General features: G+C 66.4%; 4 protein-coding genes across 4 annotated transcripts; 3 read left to right on the forward strand and 1 right to left on the reverse strand.

Annotated features, from left to right (window-relative positions):
• Positions 1–690: 690 nt before the first annotated feature.
• On the reverse strand, positions 691–1857 carry EMIHUDRAFT_215305 (hypothetical protein; the record flags this gene model as incomplete). Its single annotated transcript, XM_005763337.1, has 2 exons — positions 691–1688; positions 1815–1857. The coding sequence occupies 2 exons, from the start codon at positions 1855–1857 to the stop codon at positions 691–693; spliced, it is 1041 nt and encodes a 346-aa protein (XP_005763394.1).
• Positions 1858–2255: 398 nt separating this feature from the next.
• On the forward strand, positions 2256–3185 carry EMIHUDRAFT_105039 (hypothetical protein; the record flags this gene model as incomplete). The annotated part of the gene is made up of 1 exon (XM_005763338.1): positions 2256–3185. One exon carries the CDS (start codon positions 2256–2258, stop codon positions 3183–3185), a length of 930 nt encoding a protein of 309 aa, XP_005763395.1.
• A 2002-nt stretch (positions 3186–5187) lies between these two features.
• EMIHUDRAFT_437768 (hypothetical protein) lies at positions 5188–6145 on the forward strand. Its single transcript, XM_005763339.1, has one exon. The coding sequence runs from the start codon at positions 5221–5223 to the stop codon at positions 6082–6084; it is 864 nt and encodes a 287-aa protein (XP_005763396.1). The 5' UTR covers positions 5188–5220; the 3' UTR covers positions 6085–6145.
• Positions 6146–7384: 1239 nt separating this feature from the next.
• Positions 7385–11020, forward strand: EMIHUDRAFT_465178 (hypothetical protein). The gene is made up of 9 exons (XM_005763340.1): positions 7385–8745; positions 9261–9493; positions 9694–9879; positions 10036–10087; positions 10160–10323; positions 10414–10525; positions 10596–10630; positions 10725–10845; positions 10918–11020. Exons 1-9 carry the CDS (start codon positions 7408–7410, stop codon positions 11005–11007), a joined length of 2331 nt encoding a protein of 776 aa, XP_005763397.1. The 5' UTR covers positions 7385–7407; the 3' UTR covers positions 11008–11020.
• Positions 11021–11293: the final 273 nt, after the last annotated feature.

An 11293-nucleotide genomic window follows, 5' to 3' on the forward strand; every position in this document is an offset into this window, starting at 1 on the left:
GGGGGGGGGGGGGGGAGCTCGTATCACTGGACCCGACCCGCGCGCCCCGCCCGCCGGCCCAAGGCCGCCGACGAGGAGAACGTCGGGCTCGTGTACGGGTTGCTCACCTCCGCCTCCAACCTGGGCGGCTCCCTCTCTCCCCTCCTCTCCAACCAGCTCTTCGGCCGCTTCGAGCCGAGCCTCAGCGACTCTGCAAACTTCATCGAGGACGCCCCCTCCTTCCGCGCCCTCGTCTTCTCCTCCTTCGTGCTGGGCTACGTCTTCTCGCTCCTCAGCCTTTGCGCCCTGCCGCTGCTGCCTGCGCAAAAGGCGGACGCCCAGGCCCGCAAGCGCGCCTGGTCGAGCAGCACGGCCGTCGGGTGGCTCTCGGCCGGCTGCTTCGGCGCCGCGTTTTGCTACGGGCTGACGCTCTCGGTCCTGACTCTCTTCCCGAGGACCGCGTGCCTCGAGCTTGTCGGCGGCAGCGGGTGCGTTCATGATTGATGTGGTACCAAAAGTAAAGCCGTATTGAAGAATTGACGCGCGTAGCCGTCCGCGCGTGTCCTTGTGTGTGGCTTTGCGCCTGAGAGGCACAGAGAGAGAAAAGTTTTCGGCGTTTAGCCAACAAGCAACAACGGTCCGAGAGAGATGTCAGAACTCAGATGTCTCAGATCGCGGCGTGTCGCGACACTGCGAGGTCGAGAGCGAGTCCTACGAACCAATCCCCGCCGCCGCTCCGAACGCGGCCTCGAACTCCTCGCGGTCGCGTTTGCGCGCCGGGCCGTCGGGGGCGCACGCCCTCTCCGAGGAAACCTTGAGCCACCACACGACGATGCGGCGCGCCCGGAAGGTATCGCGCCAAGCGCGCATCACGTAGTGCCAGGACAGCAGCCGCCGGGTCTCGAAGCTGGAGGCGAGTTCCTTGCCAAACTCCCCGTCTTCGTGCTGAGGGTAGACTCCGTGACTGCCAAAGCGGATTTGGTCGAGGCCGGTCGAGGAAGTGTCAAGCGTCTGATAGGGGTGCGGTATGTGCGGCGGGAGCGAGGGGAGCGCGCGAAACGGGCTCGGTAGCGGAAAGCCGTCCTCAACCAGTAGCGCCCGGACGAGTCTCGTGTCGTGCAGGCCAGCGAGGTGCATGAGCGGCGTGTAGTCGGCGGTCGCGCGCATGAAGCGATCTAGCGAGCGCGCGAGGGGATCCTCATCGTCCGCCAGAACCTCCTCGTCGCCGGGCTGCCTGCCACCGAGCGCGCAGAGCAGGCGCACGCTGTCCCACGTGCGCGAGCTGCCTCCGCGGGGACCGTTCCGCAACAGGTACTGCAGCGCCGTCGACCCATCCGCATTGGTTGCGAGCAGGTCAGCGCCCTCTCGAACCAACGCTCGAACCGCAGCCTCCTGCTCCTCCTTCACTTCCTGCTGCCCACTCGACGATGGGATGCAGGCAAACGTGAGCGGTGTGCACTGATACCCACCTCTATTTGAGACGCGGTCGGCGTCAGCTCCAGCCTTCAGCAGCTGCGCGATCACGGATGCATTCTTCACGACAGACGAACAAGCGCAAGACAGCGCCGTGCTGCCGAGAGGATCACACTCAATGTCTGGATCAGCCTGCGCCCGAAGGAGCAGCTTCACGCACGCCGAGCTCCCCGCTCCGACAGCAGCTCCAAGGGGGGTCTGAGGCCAATTCGTGCGCAATGGCAGCGCATTGCAGTCTGTATGCCGCAGGAGCGTCTTTGCCTGAGCCACGTCGCCATTCGCGCACGCCGCGACGAGCGACTCCAGACGCGTCGGCACCGCCTCCGCCGCCGCCGCCGCCTCCGCCTCCGCCTCCGCCTGACGGCGCCGCGCCTCGAAAGCTGCCTCCGCAGGCGTCAACGACATATGCAGGCGCGGGAAGGTTCAAATGGTGAGAAGAGAACGGAAAACCTACGGGTTTGTAAGAACATCACTGAGAGAGAACCGTGCCATCCTCGATCGCCGTGCTAAGCTCGCTTCCGAGCTCTCACGCCGCGCGTAGGGCCCCTAGGGGCCTAGAGAACACAACCCCCTCTCTCTTTTCTCCCAGTAAGCTAAAAGTACGTACACTGAAAAAGCACGCTTCTTAATCTCTTGCTTGTTGTCTTTTTCTCTTTTCGGTGTCGACCCAGGGTACACGGTTCTTTTCTTCACCTTCCTTTCCGAAGAAACTTAGAAAAATGTTCGTAAGAGCTACATAAAAAAAATAAAAAAATAAACAGCAGAGTTTCTTTGCACGTGCACCGCGAAACAGCTCTCGAGTCATGAAGTTGCGTTCCCTCGCCCTCACCCACCTCCTCCTCCTCTCCGCGTCCGCGTCCGCCTCTGCGATCACCTGCCGGCGGCGGCCTGCGGCGCTGCTCGCCGCGAACGATGCAAAGGAGCGGCTGGGCTCGTGGTTCTCGTCGCGCGGAGCGCTTCTCTCGCAGGTGCAGGCGGGCGGTGCTGCTGCCGACCCGCAGCGCAAGCAGGCCGGCGAGCTGATGAAGAAGCGCGGCGTGGCCAACGCGGAGAAGGCGGCGAGTTTGCTCCGCGAGTCTCTCCGGCGGGACCCTGAGAACGCCGCGATCAAGCTGGAGCTGGCCGACGCGCTCAACATGGTCACTCGCATCAAGACGAACGCGAACAGCCTCGTCATCGAGGGCACCCAGGACTCGCCCGCCTTCAAGAAGATCTGGCGCACGCTCGGCGGCGAGGCGCTGCCTCTCGCGCTCGACGCGCGCAAGGCCTTCCCGGGCTCGGTCAAGGCGCTGTCGGTGTACGCGGACGCCTTCATGTTCTCCTCGTCCGCCAAGGGGATCGTCAAGCAGGCGCTCACCGGCGTGGGCAAGAAGTACGTCGCGCTCGCCAAGGAGCTCTACGCGCACCCAGAGTGGGACGGAGCCGTCGGCTGCGCCTTCCTCGGCGGCTTCTACGCGGTGGCGCCGTGGCCGATCGGCTCCAAGGGCAAGGCGGCCAAGTACCTCGACGAGGGCGCGCGGCGGGCGCCGACGCGGCGCAACCTCTACTACGTCGGCGTCGTCTCGTACCAGGCGGGCGACTACCGCAAGGCCGCCGACCACTTCCAGCGCGCCATCGCGACGCCCGTCTCGAGGGAGCCGAGCTCGACCGAGGCCGACATCGCCGACTTCCTCCTCGAGCGGGCGAGGCGCGGGCTCAAGGCGGCGCAGGAGGCGATCGCCGCCGAGCCGTGACGGAGCAGAGGCCCACACCGTGGGCCTCGTGTCGTTCCGCTCATGAGACCCATGGCCATGCGTGAGATGCATGCAAGTTCAGTTATTGCAATAGCCCCAGTTTTTTCTTTTTCTCGCCAGTGCGCGCCAGTCTCGTGCCCAGTGTTGTGAAGGCTCAAATTCTTTTTCTAAAGAAAGAAAGAAAACAGACCAGGCAAGGGAGGGACGGGGGGACGGCACGCCCGCCACCACACAGGGATGTTCTCGTGTCGTGCGCGGAGTGCGAGTGGGTTAAATTCTTTGCTGATCTCAAATTCTTTTCTCTGCCCAAGCCGCGTGAGGGAGGGCGCCTGGATCTAAATTTAGTGCGGTGTGAAGTGTTTATCTACTGCATCTTTAGCGCACTTTAGCGCAAATTTAGCGCGAATTTAGCGCAACTTTAGTGCAAATTTAGCGCAAATTTAGCGCAAATTTAGTGCGACTTTACATCCAGATTTAGCGAGGTTTAGTGCGTCTTTAGTCCAGCCGCGCAGTAGGATCCAGCCGCAGCCCCTCGCTGGGCCTCCCTCCCCCTGTCCCCCTGCAGTCCCCTGCCCACTCGCAAAAGTTCCCCGTCCCGTCCCCAACCGAACGAAGAAAACCCGGTGTATTTGCCATTGCACTTAGGAGGAGGTGCATGCCTGGGGCTGGATCCAACATGCTACGAGTACACGCGTATGTAAAGCTGCTTGCGGTGACTACATGGATCATGGCCATTTGGCCGTTTCTGTCATCGTGGTCTGGATCCTTCATCCTTTGGTTCAACATTGGTTTTGAAATTCCAACACCGACCCTCACCTCTACTCTATTACAGCTGGTGGTCACGGGCACAGCATGGGTTGTGCGGTCGGAGGTGGTGCTTGCGGTGGCGCATTCAACTGTGCTGGTCCTCCTCTCGGGAATCGGTGCTGTGCCTGTGCTCAGTCGGGAGATCTTGCTCTGGAGGGCGGCATATCTAGCCTCACTGGGAGCCTGCCTTTGGGTCATGAGGGCAGGGGCCAGGCATCTCCTGTGGTGCATTCTTGGCAGCCAAGGAGCAAAGCACGCGGCCCTGGCTAGCTGTGGTGTGGCCGGGAAGCCGTGCTAAAGGTGCGTGCCCGCACTAAAGATGCGGGACCCACACTAAATGTACTGCAGCTGCCCGCACCTAAAGTGAACTAAATGTGGCGCTAAATTGGAGATAAAACACACTAAATATGTGCTAAATATGTGCTAAATTTGCACTAAATTTGCACTAAATTTGCGTTAAAGTCGCACTATATACGCACTCGAACACGCACTAAATAGCGCACTAAACTATCACTAAAGTTCATTCACACGCACTAAATTTAGACCCAGGCAGGAGCCTTCGCCAGGTCGTGTGAAGAGCACTGATGCCGCAGTGAGTGAGTGTTCCCGGGCCCTGCGGGGAACTAAGTCGGCGCAAGTTAGTCTGTGAGCTGGACGAGGGCTAGTGGTGCGCCGTGGCGGATCAAGTGGTGAAGTGCTCCCGGGAGTCGTGGTCGGAGGCCGGGACACTACGCGCACTAACTTAGTGCGCGGAAGTGAGTGCCTCCGGCCGGCCGGGGGGGAGTGGTCCAGCGGGCCGCTCGCAGTGCCCTTCGCCGGCGGACGGAGAGGTGGGCTCGGCTACCACGCGCACTAAGTTAGTGCGCGTAGTGAGTGGGCCGCCGGCGAGCGGGCTAGTGGGTGAGTGCCTCCTGCCACCCCGCGCACTAAGATAGTGCGCGTAGTGAGTGGGCCGCCGGCGAGCGGGCTAGTGGGTGAGTGAGTGCCTCCTGCCACCCCGCGCACTAAGATAGTGCGCGTAGTGAGTGGGCCGCCTTCTAGTGGTCGGCGAGGCCGTGGCCAGTGCCCCGGCCCTGCGGCGCCGCCTAGTGAGTGAGTGCTCGCCGACCCTCCCCACACTAAGTCGGCATCTGTGCGGTGTTTTTTAGTTGGCGAAGGCTCCTGACCCAGGCGCCCTCCCGTGAGCAACTTGAAGCGTCTCTGCCCGTCTCTGCCCGTCTCTCCGACGATGGCAGACGCGGAGACGATGGCAGACGCGGAGACGCCGCGGCCCCGCAAGCGCGCGGTGGAGTGGCTGCTTGAGGGCGAGTCGGTCAGGACGAATCGGCACCTCGCCCGATTCGCCGCCGCTCCATATCTGCCTCGCCTGCTCGCCGATCCCGCTCTGTCGGCGCTGCTTTCGCGCTCAAGCCGATCTCTTCGGAAGGAGATAATCGAGGCTTATGGGATGTTGGAGCAGGTCGAGGCGACGTTGCGTGGCGCGGCTCCCGCCGCCATCGTCGACCTCTGCTGCGGAAGCGGCTTCCTCTCGCTCGCGCTCGCCAACGAGTTCCCGGCCGCCGCCGTGCTCATGTTTGACCTCGACACGCGGATCAGGGTGCGGCACGACGCGTCCCACCCCAACCTCCGCTTCGAAGTGGCCGACATCATGGCCGATGGCTTTGGCGCGCGGCTCGGCGCTCTGCTGCGCGAGGCGGGCGGCCAGCGCGGCGGCGGCCCGTGCGTGGCAGTGGGGATGCACCTCTGCGGTGCGCTATCTCCGCGCGCCATCAGTTTGTTTGCCGCCGAGCCGGCGCTGGACTCGCTCCTGCTCGCGCCCTGCTGCCTCGACAAGCGCTTCGACGCCGCGCTCAAGGCGACGGCGAGGCAGCTCGGCCGAGATGCTTTCGAATGCAAAGTCGATCAGCTTCGAGAGGCGCTCGAGGCGCTGCCTCGGGTCGAGGTGCGCGTCGCCCGCGACGCGTCCTTCCGCACGAACCGCTCTGCGGCGGAGGGAGGGGACGGCTGCAAGAACGCGATGATTGTTGGGCAACGGCGCGCCGCGAGCGGCCCCGACGCTCCACTTTGCTGCCTTGTGTGCGAGTCCGAGTGAGTTGTGTGTACGTGTCTACTAGCAGCGCCTTCTATGCTTAAGCAGCGTTTCCGGCAGAATATAGCAGGACGAGGCCGTCCGCTCGAGTCCGCGCACCGCGGCCGAGCAGAAGTTTACGTTCTACTTTTCTCTCGAGACTTTTCTTTTTTGACCGCGCATGACATAAGGCTTAAGGGTGGCGTCAGGGCTCTGCCCGCAAGCCGCAAGGCGCCCGCGTCGCCGCGACGCCCCCCCGGTACCATTGACTAATCCCGGAATCACACCCACACGACCAAATAGCGAAAATCCGAATTAGCAATTACCGTGCTAAAAACCACGGAATCTGGGACCGAAGAACGTCGGTTCAAGTTTTTGGTATAAACGCTGAACATGGGCAACGGGCGTTTCCTTTTTTTACGGTTGGACGCACGAAATGATCGCGGACGCGGAAAAGCGGGACTGGGCGACCGCATCGCGACATCGGGGGGTTCACCATATGCCGAGCCTGCTCGGCCTGCCATGTGCGCGCGCGCCTCGCCCGAGCGCAGCCACCTGCGGACCTGGCCAGCCTGTTCCTGGGGCTCGTGCCCAGCCTCTCCTTCCGCTGCCGCCGGCCTCGCAGTCCCGCCTGCCATCACGCTGCAGAGCCTGCGTAGACGCCACAGACGCCAATTCTGCAGCCCACAGCCCAGGCAACTGAGGGCGAGGGCCAGCAGTATGACGACGACGACATCTCACACCCCGCGCTGGCCAGCGCCATCAGCCCCTCATGGCCCCGCCCAACCTCCCTTCGCCTCGCCTCCAGTGCCTCCAATCAAGTCGCACCTCTCTTCTTCAGCGAATGCAGCGGCAGCACCACGTCAGAGGCCGGGCCGACTGGCGGACCTGCATGCCCAGCCATGCCCCCCACTCCCCACCCGCTTGGATCGATCAGCTCCACCAGCTCCACCACCGTGTGTCGTGTCGTGAAGCATGAGATAGACATAGAAAGCATGAACCATCGAAAGGTCTCTGGTCTCCAAAAAGAACTCTCGGCTGTCGCCGCCGCGCGCGCGCCCAAGCCCCGCCCCTTTTGCTTTTGCGCAGCAACACCTAAATTTCATGGCCCTCCAAATTCGGGTCGGAGCGCAGCGGAGTGGGCCCCGAGTTTGAAAAGGGCGACGGAGATTCTAGCTAGCCTCCAACAACGCCCCCCCGGCGCAGAGGGGCCCCCGGAGGGATGCTCAACCGCTCCACGCCACGCCGTTTCGGCGGTCCGGGTCGCTGAAATTCTTTTTGTGGTAATAGGGGAATTCTTTTTCTCGTTTCTCAACGCGTTGAGTGTGCGCCTGTGCCTCGTCCGCGATGGACTTCGACCGGCACCTCGCCGCGCTCCGCGCCGAGCGCGAGCGACTCGAGCGCGAGAGCGGCCTGCCGCCCTTTGTTCCGCGCAGCGACGAGGGCATGCGTGGGCCGCCGCCGCCGCCGAGCGTCCCTCCGCCACCACCGCTGCCCACGGCCAGCAGCAGCGATGCAGAGCTGCTGGGAGCGATTGCTCGGATGAAGGCGGAGCACGCGGACAACGTGCGCCGCATCGGCCAGCTCTCCCACTCGCGCGGGCACGAGTCGGCCTTTACCGTGCCGCCGCGCGACCCGCCGATGCCTGGCCTCAGCGGCAGCGGATTAGAGGCGTTCGCGCTCGACCCGGCCGGACTGGGCGCTTTCGCCGACCCGAGCTTCGCGGCGCGCTCGGGCGCCCGCATGGCGCTCGGCGAGTACGACTACGAGGGCCGCGACCTTAGCTTTCGTGACCAGGCCCTCGCGGGCTCCGCGTCGCACCGGCGGTCCGCCTCGCCCGGCATGCGACCCGCATCTCCGGGCAACGGCTCGCGCGGCGTGGGGTGGTCGGCGGCGTATCGGTCGGCGGCGAGCCCGCTGCGCGCTTCGGCCAGCCGACCCTCCTTTGACCGCCCGCTCGCCTCTTCTCGGCCGCCGCAGCAGCCGCCGCCGCCGCCTCCTCCTCCTCCTCCACCGCCGCCTCCTCCGCAGACGAGCCGACCTCCGTTGAGCCAGCGGCAGTCGAGACCGGCCTCCGCCCGCGCGCGGTCGGCGCCGCGCGCTCGCGCGCCGCCGCGGATGCGCGCCGCCGAGACGGCCGCGGCTGCGCGCGGCGTCGCGGGAGCCGCGGGAGGCGCGGGAGCCGGGCCGGTGGTGTCCATCTCCCAGCCGAGTGTGCTCCGCCGCTCCGCCGACGAGGAGGCGGCCGAGGCGGCGGCGGCGGCGGCGGTGGCGCGCTCGCGCGCCCTGCCGCGCCCGCGCACCGCGCCGCACGTCTCGGCCTCCTCCTTCCGCCGCGCCGGCTCTGCCGGCCGGCTGGGCAGGCCGCCGCAGGCTGGGCGTGCGGCAGGCGCCGGAGGGGCGGAGGGAGGGGCGCGGGGCGGAGCGAGGGGAGGGCTCGGCTCGAGAAGCTCGAGCGGCGAGCTGGCCGCGGCGGGGGGGATGCGCGAGTCCGCCGACGGCGCCGTCGGGCCGAGGCCTGCTTCCGCCGCCGCGCCGCTGCGGTCGGGCAGCGCGCCCTCCCTGCGGCCGAGCACGCCCAAGCCGCCGCCGCCCTTCTCCTTCTCCAAGGGCGGGCTGCCTCTCGAGAGGCCGCGCACCGCCAGCGGCGCAGAGGGCGGTGCGAGGACGCACGTCGCCCGGCCGGTGCCTGCGGCGGTCAAGGAGAGGAGGTGGCAGGCGATGCAAGAGCGCGAGAGGCAGCGCAAGGAGCGGCTCCGCGAGCAGGCGCCACGCCGGCACAGCCTCGGCCAGCCCTCGTCTTGGCTGGCCCTCACCTCGGCCAGCCCTCACCTCGGCCAGCCCTCACCTCGGCCAGCCCTCACCTCGGCCAGCCCTCACCTCGGCCAGCCCTCGCCTCGGCCAGCCCTCGCCTCCGCAACCCTCGCCTCTGCAACCCTCGCCTCCGCAACCCTCGCCTCCGCAACCCTCGCCTCCGCAACCAGGCCCGCGTGCTCAAGGGCCAGTCGAGGCTGCCGCCACGCATGGAGGAGCGGGCCCGCGAGGAGCGTGCCCTCCCCACATCTCCCCATATCTCCCCATATCTCCCCATATCTCCCCACGCATGGAGGAGCGGGCCCGCGAGGAGCGTGCCCGCCGGGAGCGGGAGGCATGCGCCGAAGCGCCCCTCCGCCGCACGCCCTCTCTTGCCTTGTCCGCAGGAGGAGGCCAAGGAGCGGGAGGCGGCGGCGCAGCGGGCGGCGTCCGCGGCCGAAAGCGAGGCGGCGAGCGCGGCGGCGGCCTTCCGGATGCGTCCCATCCCGGCCGAGGTGCGGATGCCGATGTGGGAGCAGATGCAGCTTGAGGAGGCTGGCCGCGCGGAGCGGATCTCGCGCGAGGCGGCCAGGCTGGCGCGCCGCTCCAAGCTGCCGCCTCGGATGCAGGAGGAGGCCGAGTCGCGCTCGCGGGAGAGGCGAGGGGGAGATCCTCCGAGATCCTCCGAGATCCTCCGAGAATCTCTGAGATTTTAGAATCTCCGAGATTCTCCGGCTCCGAGCTGTCCCGCTCGCGATAGAGGCGCCCGCGGCGAGGAGAGAAAGAGGGAAGGCACGCGCCACGGACACGTCCGGGACATGCGCGACACGCCTCCCGCAGGCGCGCGCGCGAGGAGCGAGAGCGCATCAAGGCCGATGCCGAGAAGGACCTCACCTTCACGCCGATGATCCGGCCTCTCCCCGCCTCCACCTCCAAGCCGGCCGGCTTCCGGCCAAAGCCGCCCAAGCCGCCGCCGCCGCCGCAGCCATTCGAGCTCCTCACCGACGCGATCAAGGACCCGGGCGGGTGCTGCTCACACCTAGATGCGGCCCACACGCCCCTCGCACCCACGCCGCTCGGAGGCAGTCGATTCGGCCGTATGCACTGTTGTCAGCCTTGCCGGTGTGCGCCATGCAAGACGCCGTGATCGCTCCCTCACTTGCCCCCTGCTGAGTCTGCCAGGAAGGGCACGCTGCCTGCGCCTGCCGAGAAGGAGCGGGTGCTGCGCGACATGGCGAGCTGAGCCGAGAGGCGCCGAGAGGCGCCGAGAGGCGCCGAGGTGTTGCCCAACCCCCCCTTCTGACAGGCACGCGACGAGCTCGTGCTGCCTGAGCGGCGCTGGCCGTACTTGTCCACCCGCGCGCCGGTGCAGCCAAAAGCGCCGCCTCCGGCGGTGGCGGTGCCGCCGCCGCCCACGACGACGTCGACGGAGCTGCGGCGGGCGGCGCTCGAGATGGATAACCTAAAGAGGCGACCGGTGAAACCGGGGGGGGGGGGGGGGGTTGCGGCGGTGTCGGTGTGTGCGGGCGGCCCTCCCGAGGCGCCCCCTCGCCGCCGCAGGCAAATCGAGGAGGAGCGCACGGCGCAGGCGGAGGCGAGGCGGCGCGAGGAGGCCAAGGAGGCCACCAAGAAGGTTGCGGGCGCGCTCGACCTGCCGTCCGCACGGGACAAGGCGCAGCGCGAGCGCGCGGGGAGGCGGGACCCGCGACACGTGCTCGACGCGCACACACGCCCCCCCGTAGGCGCGGCGCGAGCGCGAGGAGGCGGCGGCGCGTAGGCGCATCCCGCCGCTCGAGCCCCCCCCCCCCCACACACACACACACCCTCCCTCCACGCGCGGCGCTGGATGCACCCCTCGGCCGCGCGAGTAGGCGCGCTTTCCAGAGGGAGCAGGCTGAGAAGGACGCGGCGCACCGCACCGCGCTCGGCGACATGTATGCGCGGGTGGCGCAGCGGCCTTTTTTGTTCCAGCAGCAGGGCATCGACGCAAAGGTGAGCCCGAGGACGCGGCGGGCTTGCAACGAGTGTGCGTGACTCTCTGAGTCGCCCACTGATTGAGCGTAGGTGTTCGAGGAGACGCAGGCTGCCTACGACAAGTTTGAGTCGGCGCTCAAGAAGCAAGGCCTCTCCGACCTGCTCGACTTGCCGCGATGAGCCTCGCGGTCTTGCGGCCGCTCTCGGTTGCCGCTCCTCTCGAGAGTGATTTTCCTCCACAGCATGATTTGTTGAGATTTCGCGATGAACTAGCCGTGCCGCACACCACCCATGTAAAATCGGATCCGCTGCGCCGGGGGGCGGGGCCAGTGTCAACCGTAGTCAAACGCTTGTGTTCTTCACTCGAGTCCAACTCGTGGTCTCTTTTTGGCGGGGATGCATGTGCAAACTGTAATAACGTACATTCGTTAGTTGGAGGTTGGGTAGTACGGCTTTACGCTTTAGG

The sequence above is a fragment of the Emiliania huxleyi genome (genome assembly GCF_000372725.1).
Source record: "Emiliania huxleyi CCMP1516 unplaced genomic scaffold EMIHUscaffold_64, whole genome shotgun sequence".
Lineage (NCBI taxonomy): Eukaryota > Haptophyta > Isochrysidales > Noelaerhabdaceae > Emiliania > Emiliania huxleyi.

Bases quoted from the DNA above. Each gene is read 5' to 3' on its own strand.
- EMIHUDRAFT_437768 (XM_005763339.1), top strand. From the start codon at position 5,221: ATGGCAGACGCGGAGACGATGGCAGACGCGGAGACGCCGCGGCCCCGC.
- EMIHUDRAFT_465178 (XM_005763340.1), top strand. From the start codon at position 7,408: ATGGACTTCGACCGGCACCTCGCCGCGCTCCGCGCCGAGCGCGAGCGA. The intron at 9,880-10,035 runs GTGCTGCTCACA...TGAGTCTGCCAG, and splicing joins GCGATCAAGGACCCGGGCGG to GAAGGGCACGCTGCCTGCGC. The intron at 10,526-10,595 runs GCGCAGCGCGAG...GCCCCCCCGTAG, and splicing joins TGCCGTCCGCACGGGACAAG to GCGCGGCGCGAGCGCGAGGA.